This window comes from Triturus cristatus, chromosome 5_1 (assembly GCF_964204655.1).
Source record: "Triturus cristatus chromosome 5_1, aTriCri1.1, whole genome shotgun sequence".
Taxonomy (NCBI): Eukaryota; Metazoa; Chordata; class Amphibia; order Caudata; family Salamandridae; genus Triturus; species Triturus cristatus.
The window spans coordinates 939,252,886-939,269,147 of record NC_140587.1 but is presented as its reverse complement, the minus strand read 5'-3'; the positions used below and the strand labels follow the sequence as shown (position 1 = coordinate 939,269,147).

Genomic DNA, 16,262 nt, shown 5'->3' with positions numbered 1-16,262 from the left:
CCGCAGAGGGGCGGCAAATGAAAAATAAAACTGTAAGCACCCCCATCCCCGCATTTTGATTCGGCCGCAGCAGGACAGCAAACACTGGGACGGCCACGGGCAGACAAAGTGCTTGCTACGCCACTGGTAATTTAGCATCTCATTTCACCAGCCATCTTTGAATGGGCCCTAATTTGGAAACCCTGAAGGTTTATACTCGGTCCATGTCACATTGTGGAAGATCTTCTTTTTTTTCTTAAAGCGGTACAATATAGAGAATGCAGTTGGAGGGCCATTTTTCTGAGGCATGTTGTGGTAAATTAAAAATGAATTGTGTGCTTATCCCATTCAAAAACATATTATTATGTTTTAGGTATGTTCCAGTAACAGATCTAATGAACATCTATCAGGAATTATATGGACGAAGGGCCATCACTGAAGGCGCAATTATCGACTGCACGTATTTACAGTTCCTCGAAATGTAAGTAAAGCCATGCTTTGGCTCATTAGGTCTTGCCTACGCAGTGCACATGGGACCTCTTGGAATCGATTCACTTTTTTGCCCAAAAACGTGCACGCTTTGCATTGCTTTCAATTGCAACGCGTGCACGTTTGGCGTTGTCCTTGCAGGAGCGAGCTTTGGCGACATCTGTTTGTAATTATCTTGCAAACAGATGGTGCCCCTGCTCGCTCCCGCAAGGGAAACGCTGTGTGTGGGACTGATGTGCCTTTTATGCTGGGGGTAATGTATTGACTTTGCATTTATTGCTTGTGGGAACGCGTGTTTGAAATGCAGGTCTGTGATCGCAATGTGCAATGGCTCCTCAGCATTCGGTAGGCCGAGACCCTCATGGTAAATAGCTTTGCTTAGCAATCACCGGGCAGCGCAACAGACTGCTACTTTTTACTGCATCATTAACCGAGGTCTGCCACTTCCATTCAAATTGATGCAAGAATATTGGGACTCAATAAGCATGCACTAGATGAATTGTAATGCCTGGTAGCCATCCCTGGATGTAAATAGCATAAGGCTAGGTGCTGAGTAAAAATGTGTTTATGTTAAAATACCTGCACAAAAAATGCATTTACTATGTACCACATGGCTTTCGCATATTGTGTGTGTAACTACGCATTTATAAATTGAAGTGAATGCTTCCCAAAAAGTATTTGATAACAGATACTGCAGCCACTCACCTTGCAAAATAAATCAAATAGGGTGGTTAGATTTCCTCTTCTGCTAGTAAGGGTCGCGAAGGGGTTTCTGCCTGTTGCCAACTGTATTTCACCTATAGTACCTCTCTGCAGGCTTTCAACATCTCCGCCTTCATCGCCCATCTTAGCTCATTTAGTTGGGTTTTGCAGGTTTGGTTAGAAATTGCTCTGCTTTCAGTGACAAAAGTCACTGAACGTGAATAGAAACAAAGGCTTACTTAAATACAAGCATTGGCATAGCCAATAGGTCTCGCCTTTGGGACCTTATAAGTATTTAGTTATCCAGCAGGTCCCAAAGGCGAGACCTATTGGCTATGCCAATGCTTGTTTTTCTTATGTTTTCGTATTTATAACAAAAGCATCAGTTAAAATCATAGATAAAACGATTCATAACATATGAAAATAAATTAATTGTTTATAGAAGATATGTTGGTCAACAAACCACATTAACATTCCAACATTTTAGATCATTTATCGAATAGTTCTTTATAATTTTTATATTATATTTCACTGTTAGCTTCGATATCATAATGGTTGAATTTGATGATTCACAATATGTTGGGCTGCACTCTGATAGCTTCTTTAAACTTCCTGCGTTAGAAAAAGATTTGCTAAAAATAAATAATTCAAACAAACCAATATAATGAAATAGACCATGAGGCAGATGATGGGGGAAAAAGGCCCCCAGTTTCACTCTGGAGAGCGTGCAATCTTGCCTTGAGTTCAACATAGCACGTTCTGTATGTTTATGACTTTTTTTGCCTGAGCACAAAGGACAATTCTGCATGCCTTCTCCTGACAACAACCATGCTTTTATCCTGAGGGAATGCGACCCAGAGCAGGGCTTTGTGGTCCTGAGGGTCAATGCATGAGCACCTTCCCTTTGCTGTGGATGACATACTGTTAGCTCACTGGGCTTCTGAGGACTGACAGTGTTGGGAGTGGTAGATTATAGCTTTAAAACACGCGTTACCTGTCACCTGCCAGGGAGAGTCGTCTCCTGGCCTCTCCTGTGTGTTTAGATGGGTCTGGCAGTCCCCTACAGCCAGTTAGTTCACTACATCAATATGGAATAGCGTTGCTTCGTGGCCATGTGTAACTACTGTGTGACAGGTTATGCGTGGAGTGCAATTGTTAAATGTGGCTACCCTGGAGTCCATTTTGAATTCCCGTAGTGCAAGAGGTACCTAAGGTGGATGCTGGAGAGAGCTCCAGAGAGCCATGTGAATTACAGGGTGCTTCCTGTTCATTCCCGAGGTTCCTTGTAGTGAACCCAACTACAAGGTGTAGAGGAGATAGAAAGAGAGAGAGAGCCCTATTGAACTAAAATTAAATTTCCCCCAGCCTTTCCTGCTCCATTGTTCCCTGGAAGGGCTACACCCAGCAGTTTAATACCTGGTTAAGCAGGGCAGACGCTCCCTCTTTTATGTTTCTGGTTTGAATCTCCCTTGACAGAAGATGCCCAGCTCCACCTCACTATCCTGCTGACACCTGAAGACGATGGTTGGACCAGTGTAGGAGAAATAAGCAAACGGAGGAACTGGTCAAAACCAGTCTCACAGAGCTACACTCTTGGGATACACACGTTGTAGTGTAGAGATGGGAAAGAAGGTTCTTGCCAGTGTGCCAAGTTTTCTGTACCAAAATCTTGGGTCCCAAACGTTTGGAGAGTGAAAACCTTCTGTGGTCCAGATTTAGGGTATTGTCTACCTCAGCCACATTTTGGACAAGAGCGTCTGGGAATTCTGCAAGCCTACCAAGAGAAGCTGCCTCAGGGCTACCTTGAAGGAAAGAGCAGAGCAACTACTTAAGAGATACACTGGAGTTGCCCTTGAACAAGGACTAGGGGCACAATGAAAGAACTGAGGCATAACGAGCCCAACTGCTGCTGTGACTTAGGGAAACACTGTGTTTCTTAGCCAGAGGGTGAGAGAGTGGAAGATCAAAGTAACCCCTCAGCGTGAAGTGGTAGTCAGGGGCGGCTCCTCTGCTAATGCCGAGGGGCGTCGCCCCACTGATCTCAGCGCAGTGGATGAAGGAAAAATAAAATGCTAATATTGTTATTATCATTTTACTTTTTGTAGCTATTAGGCTGGGTTAGGGCAAGGCGCAGCTGGTGTCACAGTCTGGGAGGAGGAGTGGTTTGTGCACAATAAGTGCGCATGGCGGTTTGGCCGGCCGACTTGGCTGCCCAAACAGTAATGCGCACTTAGCATGTTCTCCACTGGGCTGTAATACACATCCTGGGTGGAGAACATGCAGAGGCTCTAAGTCCCCGTCTAATCGCTGAACCACGGTGATCAGACCAATCACAACGCTGCTAACAACAGCGTTGTGATTGGCTTAAGGGAGCCTGTGTGATTCCTGCTTCTGGGACTCGCCAAGAAGAGAAGCAACGATGGAGGAGAGACGGAAGCCGTGAAGAGGCAAGTGTTTTAAAAAAATATTTTGTTCCTGTCCTGCCCTGCCCTGCCCCGCCTGCCACCCCTGTTCCCTGCCAGCTGCCACTGGCTGCAGTTCCAGTGACCGTGGGGGATTCATTAAATTCAACTGCATGTTTCGCAGTCTTTCTTGACATCTACTGATAACAGTGAATGTTCATGCTTTAACTTATTGGTGGACTGACTGAAGTGGTCTCTGATGATTATGTACAGTATTGCGTTGTCTTTTACAAGTAAATCACGTTTCCTTTTGTAAGTACAAGCCCTGGCTGGACATTGGATTATTGATAGTATTGGATGTTTTATGGAGTTTTGAGACTCTAACTCTACACCATGTTCCGGAGTAAACTTTGTACTTTTGGACTTCCTCACTCTCATGGTCAAGTGCTAGTAAGGTGTATATGGTTCTTAGTTTTGGCTCAAATGCAAGGTAAAGCCCCAGACCACCAGTGGTAAAAGTCTGACTGTCACAATCTGAGCCCAGTAATGCCTGTCGGCTCTGGGACTCCTGAAAAGTTACCAACAGCAGATATATCCACAAGATCTGCGGATTAAATGTTTCACTGCAGCACTGTAAAAATGCAATTCCTTTTGCATTGTGCCACTTTTGTGGAATTGCGCCTTAGAAAATGTTTGAGGTGTAGCCTAAAGTTAGGAGGTCTGAAAGATCTGAAAGAATACAACTCAGCGACTTTGATGGTTTGTGGGCACGGAGTTTTTTCCGACCTAATAGCCTGTGTCGAACAGGGCACCGGCTGCTTCCTTTGACGATGTGAAGCCTCCAGAATTGGGTTGTTGTTGCGGTGTGCTGTCTTCACTCCACTTGCAGATTGCAAGAGGACTGCAACTGGTAAATTAGTGTGGTTTTATGGTCCTAGTGATCCTGGCACTTCCTTTCTCATAGGGTAGACAATTCCAATCCTTGCAATAAAATGTGAATGCACTATGAAGGAAGCAAGTGACCATTATTGCCTCCATATGACTGCTACTTCCAAATACAGTCATCATCAAAGTTTATTATCAAGATAAGCTTTGAATGTTGTTATTTTCTGTCATTTAAAGATTGTCATCATAAATCACATGTTTATTACAGTCCTTTTCGGATTAAAGTAATTTACATGATATTGCTCCATTCCCATATGTTGGTGAGATTGTAAAAACTTTGGGCAGATTTGTCAAGACTTTGCATGCTGCAAAGTTATGCAAAGCAGCACAAAGTCTTGATAAATTATTTACTTTCCAGCACAAAACATTTTTTTTGCACTGTTAAGTTGCCCTTGTAGTAGCCGAAAGAGCACGTTGTGATGCTCTGCGCTTCTTAGCCTCAAGGGGTCATTCCATGGGTGGCACTACAGTGTTCCAACACTACTGCCAGTGGTTTTTGGGTCAAAGTGAGATCTATAAAGAGGGCTTTGTATAAAAAAATAACCTCTTTGAGACAGGCATTATTTAGTAGAAGTGCATATAATTCTCCAAAAATGTCAGTCATTGTCGGAATTTTGTAATGTCCAACACATATCCAAAGTGCGAAATGTACACAAAAATGAGTCTAAGCATAGGATTTTGAATACCGGAAGTGAATCTGCTCAATGCTAAATGTGAGATAGACACAATATACATATTGTTATCTATGGATGACAACTACTCAACAGTGTTTTTTGACAACACATTTGCCCAGGATAGAGACTGGAAAGATATCATAATTTCAAGAAGACCGGCTGCTGCCTCAAAAAGACTATGTGGAAGTATCTTGCTACAGAGCGCTAAAGAAGCCTCAGGTCATGTTATCTATGGCGCTGGTCCTATGTTCAAACTCCACAACCTATGATTTTAATTGTCAATATATTGTTGTTCTCTTGAGTTTTCAGGTTTATTGTCTTTAATTGTGTGTTATATATGTGGTATATATGTTTTCTTATTTATGTTATGGTTGTACAATTAATCATAAATTGTGCTTCAACAGTTTGATGTTAAGTGCATTACATGTATTATTACACAGTATGAAAAATGTCTATGTATATGTTTTTTGAGTTGGTTGAAAAAATGATAAAAAATGAAAAAATGAATTAATAAATGAAATAATATAGTTTTATACACCGTTGACTGTGGGTATTACTTTACTTCATGGACATATTGCCTTTCACTTAAATAGTATAGTGTAGGAAGTTTTGTTTTTTGAATAGTTTCTTTCCCTGTTTCCTTCCTCACTTATTAATATATTCAGGGTCCCTCTGCTGTAATCTATTCATGTTATCTATGTATTCTGGGTGTTTTCTACTCTTTGACCCGCAATAAGAGGCAGACTTACAAAAAAAAGTCTCAGAGCGGAGCTGCACCACATTTGTCAGGGCCACACCTCAACATTTTCAAAATGCAGGGATTCGCCGTATTCACAAGAATATGAGACACCCCTGTGTTCCCCTAGCGCTAGCACAAAAAAAGCCCTAGGTCCAACACAGCCACCCTGCCGCCATGTTGTAAGGGTCCCTGTGCTGCAGGGACGATTGTTTATGTGCAGGAAGGAATACATTCCTGCACATAAACAATTAATAATGGTGATTTGCACCTTCTCTGTATAATGCATTCTGCAGCTCACATGGAAAGAGCAAAAAACTATTAAAAACGAATAATTTCTCCTTGTATCTCCATTCTAATGCCTGGTATTCAATAGCGTTCGTTTTTGTGCTGCCTTAGCCTTTGAAATCTGGGGCTGTGTCAAAAGCAATGGGAGTTGTGGTGGATCACCCACTGCAGCGCCCGTTGCATTCCGCTTTGCCGCAGAGGACTGCAGTGGAAAGGGGCATATTCATAAGGTGGCGTTAAGAGACGCAAAGTGGCTTAGCGCCACCTTGTAAATGTGGAAAATGTTACTGTCCCACCAGAGCATCAATAAAAGTGACACTCCAGTGGCGGTGAGGGCTTGTACATATGCCCCTAAGTGTTGCCATGAGCAGTATCTCTGACACTCCAGGCAACTACAAGTTTTCAGTCACTCTGGATCTGGAATTATGAGATCCGCAAATCCGGACCTGATAATTCCAGGCTCAGAGGCCCCGAACTTGGTCCCACCCTCGTCGCCAAAATGTTGTAAAGGAAGATACAGAGTCCATCTGTACATGTAGGTTACTTCTTTATTAGTAGCTTGGTTCCAGCATAGGTGGTCAAGATGGTAGGAGAAGATAGATGATACAAAGATAGCCCCACCAGGAGCAAGCTCCCAACAGCTCAGCCTGAGTAGACCAACTGACAATCTCACCCAGAGAGGCACTCAGGCATTCTATGATGTCATGCAACATTCTAACAGAGCAGTACAGTGGAGAATAGCTGACAAGTAATTTACTACACCGCCCTTCCTTATTCTTCAGCATAGGGGGGCAAAAATCCTCCCATCAGCCGAAGTTAAAGAAACTGTGCCTTCCTGCCACCCTTGACCACCCACACTTGAACCTTACTAGGGCCAAGAACAAAAGCTCCTGTAATGTTCAACACCTGCTCCAAGCAGGTGGTAAATGTTCACGGATTTGGGTTCCCCGGGAAGGGGAAAACATTCAGAATTGGACCCAGTATTATTAGGTCCATCTGTTACTCCCCTTTCCAGGAAAAACATTAATAATCCTTGTTATCTCCCGGTGGAGGTACAAGATGCGGTTGTAAATTCCGTCCTTGGTATCTTACTTTGCAGATAGAGTGGAACCTAGAATGAGGCCCTTCCACTTATTTCTCTGCTTCCACCATCATTCCTTCTGAGACTGGATTGTTAGACTCTATTGTCCTCATTCGTCTCACTATTGAATGAATAGCAGCGCAGTATTCCTACAATTATAATTACCGTTACCACAGGTATTGTTATGTCTGACGTGTAGTACAGCATCGCTGTAGTTTTGGTAGGCTGAATAGAATTGATATAAAAAAAATTAAAAAACGTTTTTTCTAAAGTTTTTTTTTTTAAATGTGACATTTGCTAATACAATAGTGTGTCAATGTGCACCCTTGCCAAATCCTGAAATGTGGGGAAATACAGCAGGGATTGTTTTCACACCTGGTTCCCTATTTTCAATGGATTTTCCATGCAGAAACCACAACAGCGCTCCCATCAGTTGTAATTCATGATTTAGCCAGCGCTAGCAACTCTGTTCCTGGCCAAATGGGTAATCACTCGGCACTCATAATGTGAGGATTTGTCAGTTGCGCTCCTGTATGTAGTTTTACAAATCTGACTGCAGCTTCAGAGGTTAAATGGGATCTATTCTCTCTAAGCTAGGCTGTTAACCCTGTACATCATCCTCTGTGGGGCTGTTGGACATTTGTGGATTTTTGTCAGTTACCTTTTGATATTGATTAAATCTTTTATTGCGTTACAGGAAAGCAGAAATGATTGCTGCTTCCAAGGTAATAACATTTTGACATGACTAAATAGAAACACAAGATGATATTTACATGTTCATGAATTGGAAACAGCTTTTAAGTCCCGCCATTTTTCATTATGTAATCATGTATCAGCAACATAACAAAATAAACATAACCATGCACAGCTGCAATAAGTTATATTTCAGGAGAAAAAAATGGACTTGCTGATCGTATACTTTCTAAATTTCTTTGTCACTCTAGCTTTTCCCAACCTACGCCAAGAAGTCTCCCTTTATGGTGGATAGATTCCATGATTACTTTCTTGGTGGATTAGATGATATGGCGTTTTGGACCACACAGATTTATCAGCTAACAAGCCATATGTTGGAGAATGGGACAAGGTAAGTAAAGGAGCTTTTTCACCTTTGAAAATCGTCGAGAATGCTCTTTTTAGGGATGATCCACATTGCACATATAGATAATCTGAGACTCATCAGGTGTCTGTGTGTCAAAATAGTAGAGAAGGCATGTATATTCTACAATTGGCCATGGCGTCTCCACAGTGGCTCTTACAATGTGTGGGTGACTATAGAAACATAAACAAACAGAAATCAGAAATTTATTAGAGCCAACAGGCCAATCCAGAATCCCCATTGCCCAGCTGTTGATAGCCTCAATTTCTGTACCATTTTCTCCCTTGATTCTTTTCCAGCCATTTTTTGAATTGTTTTATTTGGTCTCACTGAAAAGATTTAATGGTCATAAATAACACTTTCAATTGCAAAAAAGGTTTATTACTTTCAAAATTACTAAGTTTGGTTTCAAGGAATCAGGATTTGTCTACTTAATCCTACTCAAGGTTTGTGTAAAATCCACCAGTTTCTTGGAATTCTAGTTTATTAATTCTAAGGTTGGAACATAATTATTCCCAAAAGTGGAGGGGCTAGCAGGGTGAACATTGAGAATGTGGTAAATATCCTGAAAGACATCATTCTGCAGATCTTCACAAACAATGCAAATGTTTGTTCCACACAGAAAATGTTTGAGTAAGTCTGGGAATTGAATGTGAATGTGGGGAAAAGGTTTTTTCCTTATGGAAAATATTTTCATTGTGGAGTCAAAAAGGGTGCAAAAGTAAAAGATGGCAGTACATGATTCCCTCATATTATCTGCTGTGGATTGATTGCATAGCAGACAATCCTCAGATATGAGAGTGGGGCTAGTGTTATTCAGAATTAATATTGATAGTGCCACTTTTTGGAGATACTCTTCATTATTTTTTTGGATCTCCTAAAAATGTGAAAATATGCAAAATCATAGGCATACCAATTTGAATGAGAATCAGCCACACAAGCCTACATTAAATGCTGGGTGAGAACATTGCATCAGTATTCCTGCACTCCTAAGTACTGATACAACAGGTTTAAAAAAAAAAATAATAATAACCTTTATTCAAATTCACACATGAATCATAAAAGCTACAATGTTTCATTTGTGACAAAGTTAGTTAAAAACCTGTATAAAAATTAAAATAGATTAAAAAGCTTTAAAAACTACAGTACATAGGTACAAATACAATCATTTGCGCAATCAATTTCAAATTCAATTACAAACTATAAACAGTAACCTGTAGCTGCTTCCTGCAATTGATAATGACCCACAGAAATCGAGACACTACAGCACATATGTAGATGTTTGGTACCATTCACAGGTACAAAAAAGCTGGTCGGCATTGTGTGAAGCCCAGCTGCAATAGCATGGGTTTGACATATTTCTTCCTCATCTCAGAAAAATGTTTACAGAATAGGACAGTGTGCATAGTGCTCTGCAAGGAGGTATCGTCACAGGTGCATTTCCCTAGGTCAGGTGACCAGTTATTAATAGAGGGGAAGCTGATTAAATGATGGAAAATGTCCAATCGGAACCGGGTCAGCACAAACCTGTGGCGCGCATTGAATACATTAGCTACATAAAATTGCAGATTGAAGCTAGTCAATATCATTTGATTCCTCAGGACAGAAGGTTTTAGAATTTCAGTTGCTAGTCTCGTTTCCTCTAACAGTGATAAGTATTTAATTTTGAGTACTTTTCTTTGGACAAAAACCCAGCTTTCGGGATGGTCAAAGTAGTCAGGATGACCAATGTCTGCCAACAAGTTATGCACAAATTTGAGCCAATGGATTATAAAAGGCTGATGAGGATCTAAGACAGTCAGTTATGATAGATCTGTCAAGTGTGGCATAATCCGATGACCACATTTTGTGCCATAAGAGCACTGGCTGTATCCTAATCGGGTCTGCGATATAAGGAACTCCTAATTCTGTATGACAGACATAAGTGGCACTACTTTTCGGGACAGCGAAAAGTTTTATTGAGAAAACATTTTCTTCTAATTGAGGGCTAATGATCTGTCCATGTCCCCATAGTTCAGACCCATACAATACATCGCAGCAAGGCCCTTGTCGATTTAACAAAATGGAGATGCCTGGATTTTATTGCTCGTTGCCACTTCCCAGTATAACTGAATACTATCCCCAGGTAAGAGAAAGTAGGAGTGTGCTAAATGTTTACACCCTCAATAAAAATGTCACAACATCGAGAGGCCGTGCTCCCAATTTTCATGGCAAAGGTTTTACCGATGTTAATTTTCAGGACATGGTCCTGTATAAAATTTGTGAATTCGTCAACTAGACGTTGGAGTCCGAGGGGAATACGAGCCATTAAAAACACATCATTGGCATAAAAAAGTGCCAGGATTGGACGGTGACCCACCTGGGGGAAATCAGCGTACTTGCTTGTCAAGGTATCACCTATACTGTTGAGATAAAGTTTGAACAGGAGGGGAGCGAGTATGCAACCTTGTCTTACCTCTCTGCTTATATTGAACGGTTGGGTACAATTGACGCTAATGCCGTAGTGTACCCTACCTCGACCTTGAGCGTACAAGTCTCTAAGGAAATTTACGATAGTGCACTCAACTCCCAGGCTAGTCATAATAAACCATAGTTTTTTGTGAACCACAAAATCAAAAGATAAGTCCACGAAAACTATAAACAGATTCCCTTTCTTAATGTGCATGTAGTTACCAATGAGGAAATCCTGGTTAATGGCCTGTTCTGTGGTCCCCAACCCAGACCTAAAGCCATACTGCAGGTCCGAGAGAATGTTATTAGACTCTGCCCAGTCCTGTCGTCAATCCAGAAGAATGAACCCCGCCACCCTCACTAAAGAGTCCAAAACGGAAATTGGCCTGTATTGTGCTGGACTGTTACGGTCACCTTTCTTATATATGGGGACAATAAGAGACTCAGGCCAGGTTTGCAGAAAACCCTTTTCCCGACAGGCTCTGAAGAGAAGGGTAATGATTGGCCCCAGAGATCAATGTTGGATTTAAACAAATCAATGGGGATCCCATCCTGGCCAGGGGCTTTGCCACCCTTGCTTGTCTTTAATGCTACGACTATTTCATCCAAAGTAAAGACCGGATAGCTTCTTTGGTTAATGGGTGCGATAGTGTCAGACTCACTAGTGAAAGGTGCAGTGGGCAGGGAAATCGAAATATCATTCTTGGAGGAATATAAATCTGTGAAATGGGATAGCCATTCAGCCTCAGTAATGGCTGACTCAGCTTGGGGGCAGTGCGCAGGGTCGTATGAAGGAGTATTAATAATACGCCAAAACGTAATGTTGTCGTTAGACAAAGTGGTTTAAAGTAAGCAATTCCAAGAGTCCTCCTTTAGGTTTTTTCGGTTGCTTAATGGCCAATTTATATGCGGCTCTGCATTCCCATACCTCCAAGACCTGTCTCGGTTTTCCTGCTAGGCCACATTTTAGACTTCTATGTGTTTTTGAACGTGCTGAGTCAAACCAGCCAGGATGGGATGCCCTCGATTTACTCCGGATGACATAGAGCCCTTCACTGATGCCCTTTTTTATATGATCGAATGCTCGTATAAACTTGTGTGCTTCCGTGTTCTCATCAAGGCACAGTTTAAAAGCCTCCCTCTCTTTCCTAATTAATGTTGTTAAAAAAATTGGATGGGTTCACCAGGGACCATCTTAATGCATACCCGTTACAACGGGAAATTTCAATGGTCTCTAAGATGCTCGCTCTATAGGCATCACCCCTTTGGGTCAAAGATTGATGTTCAAGGCAACACATAGGGGGAAATGATCGCTAATAGCGATACCATGTACAGAAAATCCTAAAACCAACTCAGAATGGCACTGAGAGAAGAATATAAAATCTATCACGCTGTTCTCACCTCTGCCATTGTAATTACAACTCACTGTGACTGGAGTACTAATACCACAGGTATTTATACTTCCAGGCAGAGGGAATTCTGGACCATTATTAGATTGGCCCTCAGAAAGAGGGAATTATATGCGGGAATCAGTATATCTGCATGGTATTCTTCCTTTGTGGCCAGTTTACACACAGACAATTAGGCTGCATACCGCAAGTAACATGTCGATGTGAGAGGGATTTCTTGTACTATTTTATTTCCTGATGCGTACAGCAACTCTCATGATTACCTCATCGGGAACTACAGCCCAATTATATTCTGGTTCATTGGGTGTTCTCAGGCACTTGTGCTGTTTAGCCATTCCATCTGTACATTTACCAAATTTGTAGTTAAAATGAATTTTCTAATATATTTCCTAGCTCTAACAGCGCTCTTCCATAGAATGATGTTTGACTTATGCGCTTTTTACATTACTTTTAGAAAAGTGAATGCATTTATCTTATAGAGTTTCCTCGAACCCTCCAATCCAGAATTGTTTTTCGCCATGAGAGTTTCTCTTTAGTAGGAACAGGGGATCCATAGCCAGGACTATGGAATATAGGTTTTGGGAAGGATGGCACATGACAACAATTCAAAATGGATTTTGGAAGAAGGTTGGGGTGAGTTTTTCTAAATATTTTAGGGGAAAAAAGGAAGATTTGTTGTTGTTCAATATTTCAAGAATATGTGGCAATTATTATTGTTATTCTACCTCCACCCCAAAACATATTTTGGACAAACATATAGATACTGGCCAAGCACAGGATAACAGTCCTACTGAGAAGCATTGCTACTGTCCATGAGAAGTGCTGGTAATGTATTTTAAACCATAGCAGACCTGCAAGATACCTTCATGCTACCCAAAGGTTATGGTAGCCCTACTGAGAAGTAGTGGTTTGACCACCCTGGTCACAAGTTTAAAACCCATCATGGCCATCCAGCTTGTCAAATAGAAAAAGTGCCAATAGACCACTCAAGTGTCAAGATGCCATTTACAATTGGGGGACTACTCAACATGGTAAATATGCATGTCTATATATACCTTTTTGTTTATTTCTACTATTTTTCTACTACCACTAGGTGTACTTCTACCGAGTGTAGATTTAGGCCTAGCTGTAGATTTACATGTCTCCATCCCCCTCAAATCAGAGAGTGGAGCCTTCTACTACAGGATTTATGAGTGCATAGTTACTACTAATAATTAAGGCTCTCGGTTTTCCAATTAAATGGATTTTTACATATAAATGTAGATGGAAAACTTTTTGGCTTTATTTATATATAAAAATGGGGAAATACTTACAAAACAAATGCTCCTGCTGCCTCTGTGCTCTTCCATAAAATCTGAGTCAGAGGTGCACAGGGGCTGCCAAAAGAAACGGGAAACTGCTGCCCTGAAACTGCTCCACAGACGGGAGAACAAGTGCAGCTGGGAGTGCCATGTCTGCAGAGACCCTCCAGCACCCCTCACAGTGGTAGTCACGCAAGATAATTGTTGGAACAGTGCAAGCAGCCCATGTCCATTAAGAGGTGTGAAAACACCCCAGGACATCGGCTGCAGCCCCAGCAACCTGGTTGAATGGGAGGGGGAAGGAGTTTGATGTGGCAGGGCACAGGGGATGGGCAGACATGTCTCCAACAACTATGAGAATAAAGCCTGGCTGCATCTCTCAGTGACTATGCACGCTGTGGGGCAGTAAGGCTGAGAGAGAGGTAGGGCAAGTCAGTCAGCATGACTTATTTTTTCTTAGCAATAACAGCCAGACTCTGGAAAATTAGTAGCACTTAATAAAAAAAAAAAGACTGTTGCACCACCTCTGCTCTACATTTTCTCCATAGTGCCCATATCAGAACACTAGTCTGTACAGATGAAGATGCAGGATTCTTTAGAAAATGTGGTGATTTACAATGTCTTGTGGGGTAAGTCGTCTTTTAGTGCACACTAAGAATGATCTGATATTCTTCGAGCAGACACTCTCTGTGAGTAAAAGAGGGAGTAATGTGTTGACATTTTGCCAGACAGCTGTGCAAACGAGACCAAATCAAAATCACCAATTCACGTATCTTTTCTTAGAGGACAGGGAAGACATTTGCTCCCAATATGTAAAGTGCACTTAGCTCCAATTAAAAAAAACAGCTATAAAAACCTAGGGCAAATATGCATGTCAATTTAAATAAATGTGGAAAAACACTAGCTTCAGCTTTTTTTTTTCTTGTGACAAAAATAAATGTGGATACATACAGATAAAATGACCAAAAAATAAATATGGATAAATACAGACGGAATGTTAAAAAAATAAATACCATAAAACCGGGAGCCCTACTAATAACTTTTCACTGCTAGGTGGAGGCCTTCACCAACGTGGCGGAGATCTACCTATGGGAAAGTATAGAAAAACTGATTAAAGTTTATTATTCTTTGAAAATATTTTACATCATAATGGAAATGTAAATTTAACATATTATTATCAAGGAACTAATAAAATACAAATTCACATCACATTAACTCATCAGATTAAATGCGTATAAACTTAGGCATCAATTTAAATATATTAATTTAATAAATTAATTAAATTTTAAACAATAATTACAAAACTTCTCAACCCCCCTAACACCATAGGGGCAGATTTACAAGCCCCATGCACCTCCTTGCGCCGCAATTCCATCACTTTTTTTTACATAACAACGGCGCAAACAATGCGGCCTATTTACAACGTAACACATCTAGGGAGCTGCGTCACGTTGTAAAGCCCTGCCTCAAATCATACCTGTGTCAGGTATAATGTATGCAGGGTGGGCATTCCCACACAGGAAGGCCTCGTAAAACTGACGCAGTGAAATCTACAAGATTTCCCTGCACCACTTTTAGGACGCCACTGCGTCAAAACCTTACGCCTTCTTGAAGCAGGCATAAAGAGTGACGCGAACACTAAGTATAGGCTTCAAAAGACATTACTGGAGTTGCGTCGTGCTTGCGACACAACTCCAGCAATGCGTGACTTTTGGGCCAAGAGATGCGTCAGAATTTCTGACGCATCTGTTAATCCTTGCGCCATGGAGCACTGTATTGTAAATACAGAGAACCCATGGTGGCGCAAGGACATTTGACGCTGGCACAAGGAAACCGACGCATCTGTGCAGATGTGTCCTGCCCCATTGTTTTTATTTAGTATTCAACAAACTGTTGATTAACTTTAAGTGTTTTTCTTTTTTTTATAGAAGTTTATGAACATCATTTTTTTCAATTATGTTTACTATTATATTTTAACATAAAATAATTGATTAATCATCTCTATTTGTTTGAACACTAAATTTGTGTGTGTGTGGTATGTGCACATATATGTATCATTTAAATGCAGAATCAATTTAATTTAAAATTAGTTCAATTTAGCTCCATTTCTATCCAAGGGATTGTATTGTAGTACTTGTGAATGGTTATATGTGGTCATGGATTTAAACCAGGATTGTGCTGGAGTACATTTGAGCCTGTTGTGACACCTTTATGTCTGTAGTAACTTTAGAAGTATATTTGTGGATAGCAGTGCTCTTACTCTTTTGTGGGTGTTTATATGTAATAGCATGTCCCTCTCTAAACCCCTCCTTAAATCCCCTAAGCCCCCTCCCTTTTTGTACTGTTTCTCCATTTTCCAGCAACTCCTCCAGTCCCAACCACATTTACTATAGAAATATGACTAGGACCACTGCACAGAAAAGATGGAAGAATTGGAGGTAGAGGTTCCCACTCATCAGTTTGTCAATGGTGGTTTGTGGTATATGAGTATTTTTACTGAGGTGCTTCTTTACCTACTACAAAATGCAGTTTGTGAATAGCTCCCATGGATTTCATATAAAAGCTGACATAAACTCTGATCCTCTACCCATATCATTAAGACAATTCTGTTTACTTCAGGTCAGCTGCTAAACAATGAGTAGAAATAGCTGGTCCTAGTGAAGCCCATGACTTAGATTTGTGCTGTCTCACTGAATCTTGGTTACAAGA

At 41.1% G+C, this 16,262-nt stretch overlaps 1 protein-coding gene across 2 annotated transcripts in view; it reads left to right on the top strand.

The window, feature by feature from the left end:
• Positions 1–16,262, top strand: part of GPLD1 (glycosylphosphatidylinositol specific phospholipase D1) — a 513,772-nt gene that overhangs the window by 245,921 nt on the left and 251,589 nt on the right. For both annotated transcript variants that reach the window (XM_085605993.1, XM_085605992.1), the window contains 3 exons: positions 353–460; positions 7,994–8,021; positions 8,241–8,380. In XM_085605993.1, the coding sequence (XP_085462119.1) occupies positions 353–460; positions 7,994–8,021; positions 8,241–8,380 (276 nt within the window). The remainder of the gene's footprint in view (positions 1–352; positions 461–7,993; positions 8,022–8,240; positions 8,381–16,262) is intronic.